This window comes from Gorilla gorilla, chromosome 7 (assembly GCF_029281585.2).
Source record: "Gorilla gorilla gorilla isolate KB3781 chromosome 7, NHGRI_mGorGor1-v2.1_pri, whole genome shotgun sequence".
Classification (NCBI taxonomy): Eukaryota; Metazoa; Chordata; class Mammalia; order Primates; family Hominidae; genus Gorilla; species Gorilla gorilla.
The window spans coordinates 113,139,088-113,153,565 of record NC_073231.2 but is presented as its reverse complement, the minus strand read 5'-3'; the positions used below and the strand labels follow the sequence as shown (position 1 = coordinate 113,153,565).

At 35.6% G+C, this 14,478-nt stretch overlaps 1 protein-coding gene across 2 annotated transcripts in view; it reads left to right on the top strand.

Annotated features, from left to right (window-relative positions):
• Positions 1 to 14,478, top strand: part of ANGPT1 (angiopoietin 1) — a 254,245-nt gene that overhangs the window by 188,517 nt on the left and 51,250 nt on the right. For both annotated transcript variants that reach the window (XM_019032972.4, XM_004047428.5), the window contains exon 5: positions 12,088 to 12,215. In XM_019032972.4, coding sequence (XP_018888517.1) covers positions 12,088 to 12,215 — 128 coding nt within the window. The remainder of the gene's footprint in view (positions 1 to 12,087; positions 12,216 to 14,478) is intronic.

Genomic DNA, 14,478 nt, shown 5'->3' with positions numbered 1-14,478 from the left:
TTTAAAAAGAACCTTCTGTATGCAGAGGTTTGGTATGCTACATGGCTCAGTTGCATATCTCAAAGACTAAAATGAGTGAGAGGAAGTTAAGAACAGAAATCATTATATACCTGCATTCAAGAAACTTGAACGTGAAAGGACAGATAACAGCTTTAAGTAGGGAGGCACACGGAGTAGAGGAAACTTAAAAATAAGTACTGAGAGACATGAACATGTTTATATACTTAATTCTCTCATAAGAAGTACAAATTTCAACTCATAGGAGCTTCTCATGAAGTTCATTTTTAAGAATCATTTCACATTATCACAGAGCCATAATGGCTGATACTACAAATGTTTAAGTGACCACTATTTGAGCTAAAGTGTCTTTCCCAGAAGCTGATTGCAGTCGTATGGAACATTTGATCATTATTTTGGGTCCTCTAGTCTTCTTAAAGGGGGAAATGAGGCATTTGCTTTCTTCTCAGTACTGAGGAGTCATTTGGCTTGATTCTCAGAATAATTCTACCATCTGAAAGGAATTTACCTCCCATGTTGTGTCTGTTGAGTTTATGAAGTTTATATCATTCTGTAAGGGATGAGACAGTTTGAACTGCAAGTCCCTTGAGTTAAGAATGACTTTAAAAACATCACAAGTGATGGGAGGAAATTAAAACTTTTTGAATGTCAGTCATATAAACATTGATAAAAATGGAATATATCAGTTTCGTTGACTGGGTAAAATACTTGGTTTTTCACTTACTACTTGTAATGCACAGTTTAAGATTAGGTAGAAAGAGAAAGAAAAATACAGGAAGTCATCTGCTGAACACTGCAGTGAGTACTTGTTTCCATTTAATGAGGGAAATGCTTTATCTTGACAGAAAATTATATGTCAAACATTTACAATTTCCTTAAAATGAACCACACTATCTAGCACTTCCTTTCATAAAACCCAATGGCTTAAGGCAAAATTGACTGTTTATTTTTGGAAATGGTATATTTCTCCTTTTTGATGGAGCGTGTTATCTGCCTTTTAGAATAGTCATAATTTCTGTAAAAAAAATTGTGAATAGTGGGTAGCCAAATTAATGATAACAAAATAAAAAATAACATAGTCCTTGACCTCTCCCATGAACTATTTCTAAACCCCATCTTTCGGAGGAGATTTGAAATTTTGTGGTTAATTCTCTTTTGGAATTGGAGTTTTTAACTTCAGAAACAAGATGAACTATCTGAAAAGGGATATCTCCTGGTTCCAGCTGGGCTTGGAAGTTACAGGGGTAAAAGGCCACAAAAAGAGTGTTTCCTTGATGTTCCAATATTACCATGAGCAAACTCCATCCTTCTTCCCTTATGCTTTCATAGCCTGGTTGGCTAAAGCGAAGAAGCACAGATAGTTTGAATAGTCTTTCAACTAAGTCATTTCCTGGTCTCATCCACACTCAAGTCAAATTCAACAGATATTTTCTAAACCAGGGACAAAACAGAACAGTAGACATTAGTCACGGATAAGATATGGTACTTTACACTGAACCAAATGACACCTATAATTACTCTGAGAGACAGTAAGAAAAAATGTTTTGTTAACAGCATTAAATATGTATGCATCATATCAACTATAGAGTGAAAACCTCATGAAATTTTTCATACTGTAAGAAGGGAGAAAAAGAAGGTAAAATCTGGGGAATGTTGCAACTATACACTTAGCTTTAAATGTGTATAAACAAATATTTATTTTCAGCATAAGATTTTCTAAAAGTCAATTGCAAAGAATCTTTAAAACTAGTAACATTTTGGCCAGGCGTGGTGGCTCACACCTGTAGTCCCAGCACTTTGGGAGGCCGAGGCAGGTGGATCACGAGGTCAGGAGATCGAGACCATCCTGGCTAACACAGTGAAATCCCATCTCTACTAAAAATACAAAAAAAAATTAGCCAGGAGTGGTGGTGGGCGCCTGTAGTCCCAGCTACTCAGGAGGCTGAGGCAGGAGAATGGCAGAAACCTGGGAGGTGGAGCTTGCAGTGAGTTGAGATTGCGCTGCTCCACTCCCGCCTGGGCGACAGAGCAAGACTCTGTCTCAAAAAAAAAAAAAAAAAAAAAAAAAAAAAAAACTAGTAACATTTTTAGCTTCCTATAGGAACTCATAATTTATTATCAACCAAAGGATATCAACATGAAAACTAACTTTAAGTACACTGGAATCTCATGCTTGTGCTGGTTTGGGTGTTCACATTCTGAGTGGGGTTATGTCTGCTAAGGAGTCATATTAATATGTAACCTACAAAGAATTACTCATCTTTTTAATGGATTTATGAATAAGTCAAATTATCAAATGTAATATCAAATGTCAGACCTCTTTTAACTTGTGTATTTATTATATGTTTGCATGTATCTTAATTATCTTAATTATTTTTAGGTGTGAACGTTCCATTTTCACAAGTGGGATGACGTCCTTTAGAATAGTGAGTTTGAACTTTGGGTATAATTTTAAGTGGAAATTTGGTTCTAAAGGGAGATCTTGCCAGTTGTTTAGGCCTCATGGACACACAGACTTGCACAAACCTAATCTTAATCATAATTAATTGTCCAACCTATCTCTCTAGAGCTAGGAATTATAGATTGAGATGGTTTCTCTCCAGTATCTGGGAGCAGGTGTATACCATCGAGAGGGCAGGCATGGTGGTTTAGAAGGAGCAGGAATCATGACATCTCTGTTCTAGTCCCAGCTCTGCTGTCAGATTGCTTAACATAGAAGTATGGCACACCTTAGAGTTTGCCTGGTATCCTACACAAACCCACATACTTTATGACTCATATCAAGCATTCCAAGTTTGTCTCTTGGTTTTGTGTCACTCCTAATAACCGGTGAAACCCTGTATTCAGAGGAGAAGCCCATGTAGAGCCAGGGCTGGTAGTCAAGTACTGTTCTTTAAGTATATTACACCACAAGAGTAAGAATCAAGGTGACCTACTTGTGGTGACAGTCAGGACTTATTTACTTAAAACTTCAAAGTGGAGTTTTGTGTATGTGTCAGTTTTCAAAAACATCTGGCAACTGCTTTCTATGTTTACAGCATTGCCCAAGGACTTTCATTCCATTTTTAATGGCTGTTGCTGAAATAAATTATATTTGTCTGCTCATAGCAGAGCACAAAAGATGCCCCTTAAGCTTTCCCACATGCATGGGAAATCTTTTGTACAAAACCAATGTATTTTAGCCAGGCTGAAAAAAAGTATATGGGAAATTAACACACACGAAACACCTGAAATGTCTTTGTGAATAAAATGAGCTCCTGAACAAATGGCAAGGGCCGTTCAGCATTCGTAACTGCCCAACAGGGTGCCCAAAGGGAAAACAAAGAAATTAATTTTATGTAAAATGAAAGATTACTTGATTAAACAAAGATGGTGTGTATTTCCAGTTGTACCTTTTAGTCAAGTATTTTTCCCCATTCTTTTTTTTTTTTTGAAACAGAGTCTCGCTCTGTCGCCCAGGCTGGAGTGTAGTGGTGCGATCTCTGCTCACTGCAAGCTGCACCTCCCAGGTTCACTGCATTCTCCTGCCTCAGCCTCCTGAGTAGCTGGGACTACAGGTGCCCGCCACCACGCCCACCTAATTTTTTGTATTTTTAGTAGAGATGGGGTTTCACCGTTTTAGCCAGGATGGTCTCGATCTCCTGACCTTGTGATCCACCCGCCTCGGACTCCCGAAGTGCTGGGATTACAGGTGTGAGCCACCGCGCCCAGCTTTTTCCCCATTCTTGATTACTTTAGGTAGTAATAGGCATTGAATATACGTTGTTATACACATGAGATTCGTTTCACATTAGAAGATAATTGCAAAATTTATTTGAACATGGTAATCAAACTACAGTACAAATATGTAGAATTGATATTTATTCTTCCACTTTAAAACAGACTTGAAATTAGAGCTACACTATGACATAGGATGCTTTGCATCTCTACATAAATGTAAGAGTTTGTATGTCTTATGTATATCATAGTATTATTGAAAATTTGTATATCTGCAATTATATATCATGGGCAATATATTCTTCAGATAATTAAAATGTATCCCTTTAGTAAAATTTTATGAAAATTTTTAAATGTGATGAAAAATTACCTGCATTTTTTATCCTCTCCTCTCTTTGTTTGGAAGAGAAAATTGGATAAAATTATGGCTTTTTTTCTAATAATTTAATCCGTTATTATCCATATGAATTAATTTTCATCATAATACCGTGATGCCTCTGGAAAAGTATATAGTATGCCCCCTTTATATTGTTCAGTGCCCAAATTCTTATCATTTCTTAGTTTTGCCTACTTGTTAAAATTTTCTGTCTTTTTCTCACACACATACACACGTACTTTCAATGATCCAATTTCTTGTCTCCATGCCTGATACTAGAAGATGAACACAGACACACACACACATACACACACACACATACACACACTCACACACACATACACACACAGTCACACACTCACACACTCACATACACACACACACTCACATATACATACACACACACACACACAGACACACACATACACACACACACACATATTCCCACTCTCACTACCCCACCAGCCTATCCTCTCTGTCTTTGAAGCTTCTAGCAAATAGTCCGTAGGCTGGGAGACCAACTACCAGGCTTATGAGAATAATACCTAAAATTAATAGGGGTACATCCTGAGTCAGTGTGACTTTTAGGGTATGGACATGATAAAATCCAATATGGCTGCTTTGGGACCTCTCACTTCCTTATCCTCTGTTAGCTCTTGACATTGTGGGCTGTCACGGCTTCACTTTTCTGCTGAGGGTTTTCATCTCAGACAATTCTACTGCCTGTGGCTCTCTGCTATCCTCATGTCAACATATTCTTTGTTCTTGTCATTGCTGCCTCCTCTCTCTTTTCCCATACAACCTGCTTCCATGAGACGAGGCTGTACCCTTTCAGACTTACGGCTTATACTGAATAACTCAGGACCTTGGGTGTGCTCTTGTCAGCAGAGATAAGTATTGCTGGGGATTCTGTAACAGATGACTCACTGAAGTTCTATTTGGGTTTCACTTTACTCAAAGGCCAGTAAGAAGTAGTTAAGATTTTCAGCTTTATAGTCAGAGAGTTCTACTACTTACAAGTTTTGGTGAAGTTAGTAGCATTTCTGAGCTTCAACTTCCTCATGTAAAACAATATATTGATAAATACTCCTCATAAGATATTTATAAGGATTGAACAAAATGAAGCATGTAAAACATACTTGGCACACAAAATTCAGAGTTTACCACATAGTAAGTGTTCAATTAATGCTAGTTGATTTTATTATGATCATGATTATTATAGTTCCATAAAAAATGGTAGTTAAGATTTTATAGATTATCTATAAAATTACATATAAATAATTTAAATGAGAGCAAAGCAGTTCTTTTTTAAAAATGTTTAATTAAAATAATAATTCACTAGATAAATTATGTTCAAGTGTTCCCTTATACCAGGGTTAGAGGGACTTTGAGAAAAGAAGTAGTTGTTTTAAATAAAAAAGTACACTTTTAGTTAATCAAAGACTTCAAATTAAGAGTATTTAAGAATAGAATAGTTTGTTATACTGTCTCACACACATACGCACATACACACATGCACACACACATATAACCATATTCAATTGCCATTTTTGTAGGTTAAAAACAGTCATGCTGAGATATCAGCCCACAGATATTTAGGTTTGTATGCATATGCTTTCTATAAGAAAAAATACCAACCTCAACATTTTCCATTTATAAGCATACAGCTTGTATGTATTTGTGTAGCTATATATATTTGTATATGTGTTTATAAAGTCATTAGTAAATATCTCTCACCCCTATACCCACCCATAAAATATTGAAACTTGGACTGCCTGGAAATCTTTTAATTCTTCCACACCCTTGAAATGCAAGACATTACCTTCTTCCACTTTTAAAGATTCTTTCAAATAAATTAGGATTCCAGAGAGTGTCTTCAAAATGTTTTTTCTATGAAATGTCCACACACCTGGCTGAAAAGCACAAAATCTAATCAATCGTTTGCTTGTTTGCACCTTGTCAGATATGCTGTTTTCTTCCTTTATATGCTCAGTTAATTTCAGTGACCTGTTGTGTTAAAATCACAGGTTCAGGGTCAATTTCTAGTGCTATGATCTTCCTAATAATGATGTCTCAAGGACTATCCTTGAACAAATAACCTGATCCACATGTATTCTGATGTTCGGTAAATACTGGAAATACATGAACCATTAGCCATATTTAAGGTTTAAAAAGAACGATTGAAGAACTGATTTCTTTATAGCAACTCATCAGAAAATGGGTAAGAGAAAGGGCTTTGGCTTTTTACACTGTCTCTGGTAGCAAGGCTAATTGCCTTCTGTGTTCTCGGCTAGTGTTGCTGAGGCTAATAATTACCAATTCCACATTCCAGGAAGTTTTCTCTTGAGGGTTCATCCGAATTGAAGTGACCCTCTGCTTTAGATTTCATGGTCCTCCCCTGAAGTCAGTCTGGTGGGGGATGCACCATCTAGATTTAAATTGGTTGGGTAAAGGAAGGGAAGATCAGGATAAAGTCAACAGCTGCTAGCATCAGAGTCTCAGGTTGCTTATTGACTGAATGTTGGCTGGTGAAAGACAGACATGCACCTGTTTGTGTCTCTATTCTATCCCTTTAGATGACAAAGATTTGGTTGTATAGATGAGGCTAAATGAAAAGAATGAATAATGATTCCTTCCTAGGACTTTCTAGATTTATTTGCTGATATTGGTGTGGGCAAAGTCTTTGAACTAGCATACCAGGCTCTTAAATTTAGGTCAGATAAGCTTTTCTATATGTTTTATTCTTTCAACTGTTATCTCTTCTAGGTAGCCTTCCTGGTGTCCACCTGGCAGATGGAGTATATTCTTGCATGTTCCCAATGTGCTTGATACATACCTCTAAGATAACAATTGTCTGCATTCTCTCTCTTTGGTGCTGTATTTAAACTGGTGACATTATAGCCTTACAAGTTATTGCCAGCTATCTTGTGACCAGGTTGATTGCCAAGAATAAGTGGGTCAAGAAAAAGACTAAGAAACCAATTTCTGGTCACATTGTTTGAAACCTTACCATGACTTACTTAAAGTTCTACATTGGATTCTTTAGTTACATGATCCGATAAATTATCTTTTTGCTTAAGCCACCTTGAATTGAGTTTTGTCCTATCATAAAAGTTACTAATCATGGGTATAGCTTTCATGGAAGATCTTTTTCGCATCAGGCTGTGATCACATGACAGGCAGGCTTGAGCTTTCTTATGTCTGTATCTCCATTGCCTAGGAAAAGTCTTAAAAATAGCAAATGTCCATCAATATTTGTTGAAATAATAATATAGGATGATTGAACTAAGAGAGGATAAGAAGCAGAGGGACAAATGGAAAAGCCATACTCTAATTGTCTTATTAGAACAAAATTAACACTTTAATTAATTTTTAACTGGTAAAAACTGGAGAAGGATAGTGGGACTAATAAGGGAAAGAGCAAACACATGGTTTGGAAGGAAATATTATGTAACATTAAACAAATGAAAGTTGCTGTAGCAGGAAGGACTGCCCAACAGGCAAGTAGATATATGAATCTGAAGGTAAAGAGAGAGGCAAATACTCAGTGTTAAAAAGTGCCTGTGTATATTAGAAATCTTTTGTGCCGCAGTTGGAAGCCATGATAGATAGTTTGCAAAATGAACAGATGTATAAGAAATAGAGATCCAAGAATGGAATCTTAGTGAACATCTATATGGTAGGTGATGAGAGGAAAATAAACCGATAAAAGAGGAAAGAGAAAAAACAATTGGAGAAGTTGAAAGGGACTAGGAGAGGTCAACAAAAAAGGCAAGGGGAAAGATAGGCAAAGACAACTTCTGTAGGGTAGAGGAAGGGAGTGGAGGAGACATATCAAATAGCTTTGATCTTCATAGTAAACCATAAAGGTCATTTATAAAGAGTGAGAGAAGATAAGATTTAGTTTTTTAAAACAGTAGAAAGATTTGCAATACACTCTACAGGAAATGTCATAGAAAGTTTATTACAAATGACTCAGTGTTTGCAGTCTACAAGGGGGTTGAGAAAGTGAATGAATGCCCATCTGGGGGTTGGGATTTACCTATGCAAAGGTGAGTGGATGAAAGGACAATGGGTGGAGAGACCAGGGATGCCAAATGGACTCTGGGATCGAGGCTAAGAAGAAAGAAAAGGGAGGCTAGGAAAGCAGTGATAGGAATGGCAGGGATCTAAATTCTCAATGAGAGGGAAGATGAACTCATCAGAAATTAAAGAATAAGAAAGGAAAAATAAGAATATCTGGTCAAAGAAAGAATTTTAGACATAAAGATCAACCTTTTAACTCGTGCTTCAAATCAGTTCATTATTACAAAAAGTGTAAACCACTTTGAGAGATAGATACAGCCCTCTTTCAGGTCTCCGGAAGGTCCCCCCCGACATCTGTTCAGTGATGCTTCTTTTACTCTTCCATCAAATCTTAGTCCAGACTTTTTTTTAAATTTTTTAATTTTTGAAGAGACGTGGTCTCACTGTACTGCCCAGGTTGGTCTTGAACTCCTGGCCTCAAGGGATCCTCCTGCCTCTACCTCCCAAAACACTGGTATTACAGGGTGAACCACTGCTCTCGGCCCCATCAAGTCTATTGTATCTATCTGTCTCGTGTCATTTACTAAATATTCCTCCAATTTCTATCTTCTATCTAACTGAAGCTCAAGACCTCCTAAAAATCTTATCACTGGTGCTGACACTTGCAATGTTCAGGAAATTCAAATGTTATTGTCTCTCTAGGTTTTAGAATGTTTCCTAGGTGTCCAGTTTTATAATATCTATGAATGACATTGGACTTCAGAACTCTGCAGTACTTAACAAAGAAACGAGTCATGCAAAAAGTCATGAGATTGAAACTTCTATAACCAACACGTTGACATATAAATCATTTATAATTTCATCTGAAATAATCTTTAAATCTTAACTATTTAGGTAAAGCTTAAAATACACAGCAAGATGAGATTGCCTGTTTTGGGGTTTTCTTAAATGTAAACAGTGGTATAATCTGATTTATTCAATGAATGAAACCAGCCAATTAGCCAAATTTGACCAGGAGAGGCTAATTCAATGTGATCCTAAATATAATTAGTCAACTATAACTGCTATGTTTTAATTAGAAAGTGGAAGACAGCAGCATCCACCACCCCCTAGACTGGTCTTCCACATTCTGCTAGTGTCTCTTCCATAAGAAGGAGTAACAGGATAATATTGCTGTTAACAGTGTTGTCATTACCATAACAACTACCATTCTTGAGTACTTATTATGCTTCACTGTCTTTGCACTGTGTTAGGTAATTCATACACCCATCTCAGAGGTATTTATAACTACCTCACTTTATAGATTAAGGGAAAAAAAAACTAAAGGTCAATCTACCCTTATCAAAGGGATCTTATTCAAACCGTAGTATATAATAAAAATACCAAAGGTAAGCTGTGGATGAAACTTTTACAATGATTTTCAATGCCTTGCTACTCTAAAATGTAGCCTAAATTAACTTTCAGGCATATGCTTGCTAGTTGGTAAGTAATTAAAAACAATCAATCTAATCTTTCTGGAAAGGGTGACTTTTTTGAAAGAATATAAGTATCTCAATTTTTCAAACATACCAAATTAAATTTCAAGAAAATACAATATCTATTTCAGATGTTACCATAACAACAAAAAATCCATAATATAACCATAATACTAGGTGTACCTTTTGATGGTAGAATTCTCAAACCATTTTCCCAAGTATAGAATTTGTATTCATGGTTTTGACAACAAATTTATACTGTTAGTTTTCACAAAAATAAGTTAATACCCAACTTTTTCCTTTTTTCTCGGTTACTAAAAATGTGTGTGAAATAGCTTCCTCTTCCCACACATAGCCACTTCACCAACATCTTCCTGAAGTGGAAAAAAAAAGCAAAAATGGGAGGAGAGATGGCAGACAAGAGTGAAGGGAATGTGTTCTCCATACATAACTAAAAAAGGGAGGGCAGGATGTGGTATATACAAGAGAAGCATTTTCTCCATAGATAAATGACTTTCTCTCTCTCAAAAGAGAAAAATGGGTTTACCGTTGGGTTCCTGCTGACCACATCTTCCTGTGTTTTTTGTCCTCTCAAGTGATCATAAATTTTAGTTGGTATTTCTTCACATCTCTTTTTCTGGGCATCTGATTTGTTTATTTTCAACTTTCCAACAGAATAAAGGATCCAGTAGGTGGGATTTAAAATTTTTTTTTTTTTTAGAAAAATAGCAGTCCATAAAGTTAGAATAAACGAATACCAGTAAACTATGTCAATGCTTTTGAAATGGATACCTTTATATAATCCATTGACATCCTCAGTGTCATTAAAGATGGCTTTTGAGTAAGCATTTATATATGCATCTTTAAATTGCTATTTAAATTGCTATTTGCATACATTCTGTGCAGTACTTCTTCACTATCATATGAATCTGTAGCCCTTTAATTAGTTGATTTATTTTGTGTTGACATGGCAATTGTGATGGTGGTATTTAGATGTAATTATTAGTATGATTCATTAAAACCATTAGTGCAGACTTGAGCTACATAGAAAATCATAATGTTATTAAATGCTTTAGTACTATTTTTCTGCTGTGGCAACATATCTGACATAAATATTTCATTTTCTTGAAATATAATTTAATATTTTTTAAAAATCTGAGTAATTTATATTGAAATAGTAATTATTTCCATAAAGATTAGACTGCTGAATACCTATAAGTTAGTAAACATTAGGCAACTAAAGGCCAGTATTTAGTATGAAACCAGTATTAAGTCAGGCCAGGATTTTAGATTTTTAGATCATTTAAAATTAATGTAAAAGTTCCGATTCATAGTTTGCCTTTGGTATTTTTATTATAAAAGACTATTATAACTCAATGTGTTTGAAAGCAGATATTTATTGATAGGAAACTTTAAGGGCAAGATAACAAAATAGTCTTAATCTTAATTTCTAGAAAAAGGTTAAATAAAACCAATTACTAAAATAATACATAATAGAAAATACTAAATCATAAATACTTTATAAATATAACACATATATCTTTAGCTAAGAACTATTAAATGTGGGTCATTTTGCATTTTTATTTCATTTGTAAGAAGTTAATAATGGATAAAGCTCAGTAAATAAAATAAGGTTTTCCTCAGTAGAGACAGTCTCTAACTATTAATAGATTTCCTGTCTTCACTTGACTTCTAGTGTTTACTGTGACTCTTTCACCTGTATAATTTAATTTCAAAGTCTTATTTATTTGTTTGTTCTTTTGTTTGTGTATCATCTGCCTGATGATTTAACTTTAGGGCATTAAAGAAAGAACAAAGTAAAGTTTGGTTACATTTTCATTGTAGGTAGTTAAGTTGGGTCATAAACTCTTTTCTACTTCCCAAATCTAATTATTGTTAAGAGTTGTTGATTCTTTTTGTTTTGTTTTGTTTTGTTGGTAAAATTTTCTAGAAGCTCTTCAATATAAAGTCACAGAAAAACAGTACTTCCATTGTTTTAGTGTTTTAAACTTCCATATTGCATTTTTATGTTTGAAATTATCTTCATGTCTTCCTGCTCCAAAAAGTGTGTTAGCACTTTTTTTAGACTTTCCTGTGAAATGTAGGTAAGAACGTTTTAGAGATTTTGCAGGAAACTTGACGTAATTGCTACCAATTGAAGATATTACATGCCCAGGTCATTTGTTCCTTAAGTTGATGTTTTGGAAAGGATACATAGAAAAAAAAGAATTAAGAAATTAAGTAAAATATAAGCATTCAGTTAAAAATGGCTCTACGGCTTTTTCCTTCAGTTTTTTTTTTTTAAATTTTGTAAGCTACCTCAAAACCTAGTATTGTCTTTATGATTGACTTTTTACTATGTGCGATATTGACATTTGTGTGGAGGAAATGAAGACATGCTTAGCTATTATTGGAGTCAGTTTGGCTACTAATGGTACTGATATTCACATATTGCAATCTTTTTTTTTTTTGCAGTTTTACTAAAGGGAGGAAAAAGAGAGGAAGAGAAACCATTTAGAGACTGTGCAGATGTATATCAAGCTGGTTTTAATAAAAGTGGAATCTACACTATTTATATTAATAATATGCCAGAACCCAAAAAGGTAAAACCAGAAGTGTTTGTTTACGAGATGTAAGCCAGATCCCAGTTGAATTGCTGGATAATCAGATTGATTTGTGAGCTTGTTAAACTGGAAATATATATAGAGATGCCTGAACTTTTTTCTCCCAGAGATACTCTGTTTCCCAGGTCCATAAAAGATGAAAACCCTATTGTACAGAAATCCCCAATCCCCATACCTTTTCTTTCACACAAAATTTTGCATTTATTCCCTGGTGTCCCTAGGATGTCCGATTGCTCATACGTGTTTGCCTTGTACAGATTACATGTTGAGGTCATGTCTACCGTGAGTCTATGGGAAAGAGAAGCCATCTTCCAAAGACCCAACAATCCAGAGAACACACATTATCCAAAGCCAAATACTGTGAGGAGAGGGAGGGGTAGATATAGCTATTTGCAAGTTATTGCTCCTGTTAGGATAGGAGAAACATTTCCTATCTTACTTCATAATCTTGAAAGAATTTGCTTTCCATATTTACGTAAAAGAGTGGGTTGGAGGATCGGATTCATCAGTATGTTGAACAGGACCCAAGGTAAACTTTGGAGTAAGCAAACATTATCTTCCTGCTGTAACATCTCTTTTGTATACTGTCTTCCACCATTTATTCATTAAATCATCCATCTATGCCTTCATTCAATACTGTTAAGTGGATGTCATGCATTTGTTAGGAACATGAATATAGAGCAAACAGTTTCTAGTGTAATGATGAAGATAGACAATTATGCAGATAGTTATAAAATGCTGTCAATAAGTATAGGGATAGAAATGGTCTGTTTAAAGCAGGGTATATGGGAAGTTTTGAGGTGAGACAGCTGAAGAGAGTGAGATTAGGCAAGAACCTTGCTCTTCAGTGTCTGTGAGTTTTAGCTGGAAGCCCAGGGTCCCAAGAGGACCGCATGCCCTTACAGGATAAAACAACTGTCCTCCCCTCATGCCCCCACCTAAATTACTTGTCTCTTATCCCCATTTCCTCTGGGGCCTGTGCAATGCTCTTGGAATCTTCTCTGATTCCCTCAGGCAACTTTACATGACTTTCTCACTACCAGAGTTCTAAAAGGCAGAGATTGTGCCTTTTATCTTTGATTTCCTGGAACCTAGCATAGTTTCTGGCACATAGTAGGTCTCAATAGATATGTGCTGGAATAAATGAATAAGTGACCTGCTGATGGCAATATCAACACTTCCATGCAGTACATAGTAAATCAGTCTAACTTACTTAGTCTTCCTGATTGTTAGTCTCCTTTGATAGGCAAAGGAAATGAATCCTGGAGCCCAGTTTGCCAGATGCCACTTAATTGGCAACCCAGGAAGTCTGGACTATAGTCCAGGTCTGATACAATTCTATTTTCCCTTTTACCACTGTCTTCTGTCTCTCTTGATTTCCATAATGAATAGTTGTTTATGTTACCTCTATATGGTTTCTTTTTCCCCTTTGCTGGGACAAAATTTTCTTCTTGAAAGATACCTTTGATGTTGTCTATAAGGGGGTAAAATGTAGGAGTGGAGTGGGCACAGGAGGGAGGACAGGCACGAGGCACTCTTCTGTACTTTGCTACCTCAGCCATCTACCAGAGAAGTGTGGTTTTGCCTGTTTTTCATGTTTGATTTCTGTGCAAGATTACATTGAATCCCATGGCTTAAAGAAGCAAACAAATGAAAAATTGAAATACAATCGCAAGTCTGGGAATGAGGAGATGAAGATAACTTATTCTAAGGAAGATATCCTAAAATCACACTTAAGCTTAAATTCAATTCACACACACACACATATCATAAACACACACCATACACCCAGCAGATGAAGTATGTGAGAATTTGATCTGGAGTGGGAGGTGGAGTTAAAACATTTGCTTTGTCATTTACCTACAGTACTACTCAAGACCTGAAAGAACCTCTAAATTATTGTCAGTTCCACTAGAGCTTATAACCTGACTATAAAAATAAAATTAACTAAAAATACTAAGCGAACTTCCATTTAGACTCATAGTGATTCTATGATATAAATGAATCTAAAAATAATTCCCAAAGTTTTCAGATCAAGAATATTCACAATTTTAGAATTTTTTTGACTTCATCATCAGTACTACCATGTGGTCTGTGGGAAGGGGTGCAGTACAAATACAGCTTTAGTCATTCTATGGACTTTAGTTCATATATAACCACAACTACACTCTAGTTTGAAACATTATGAGATGCAAATGGTGCACAGGCTATTTGCAGAACCACTGCACCTGGTAATGTGAAG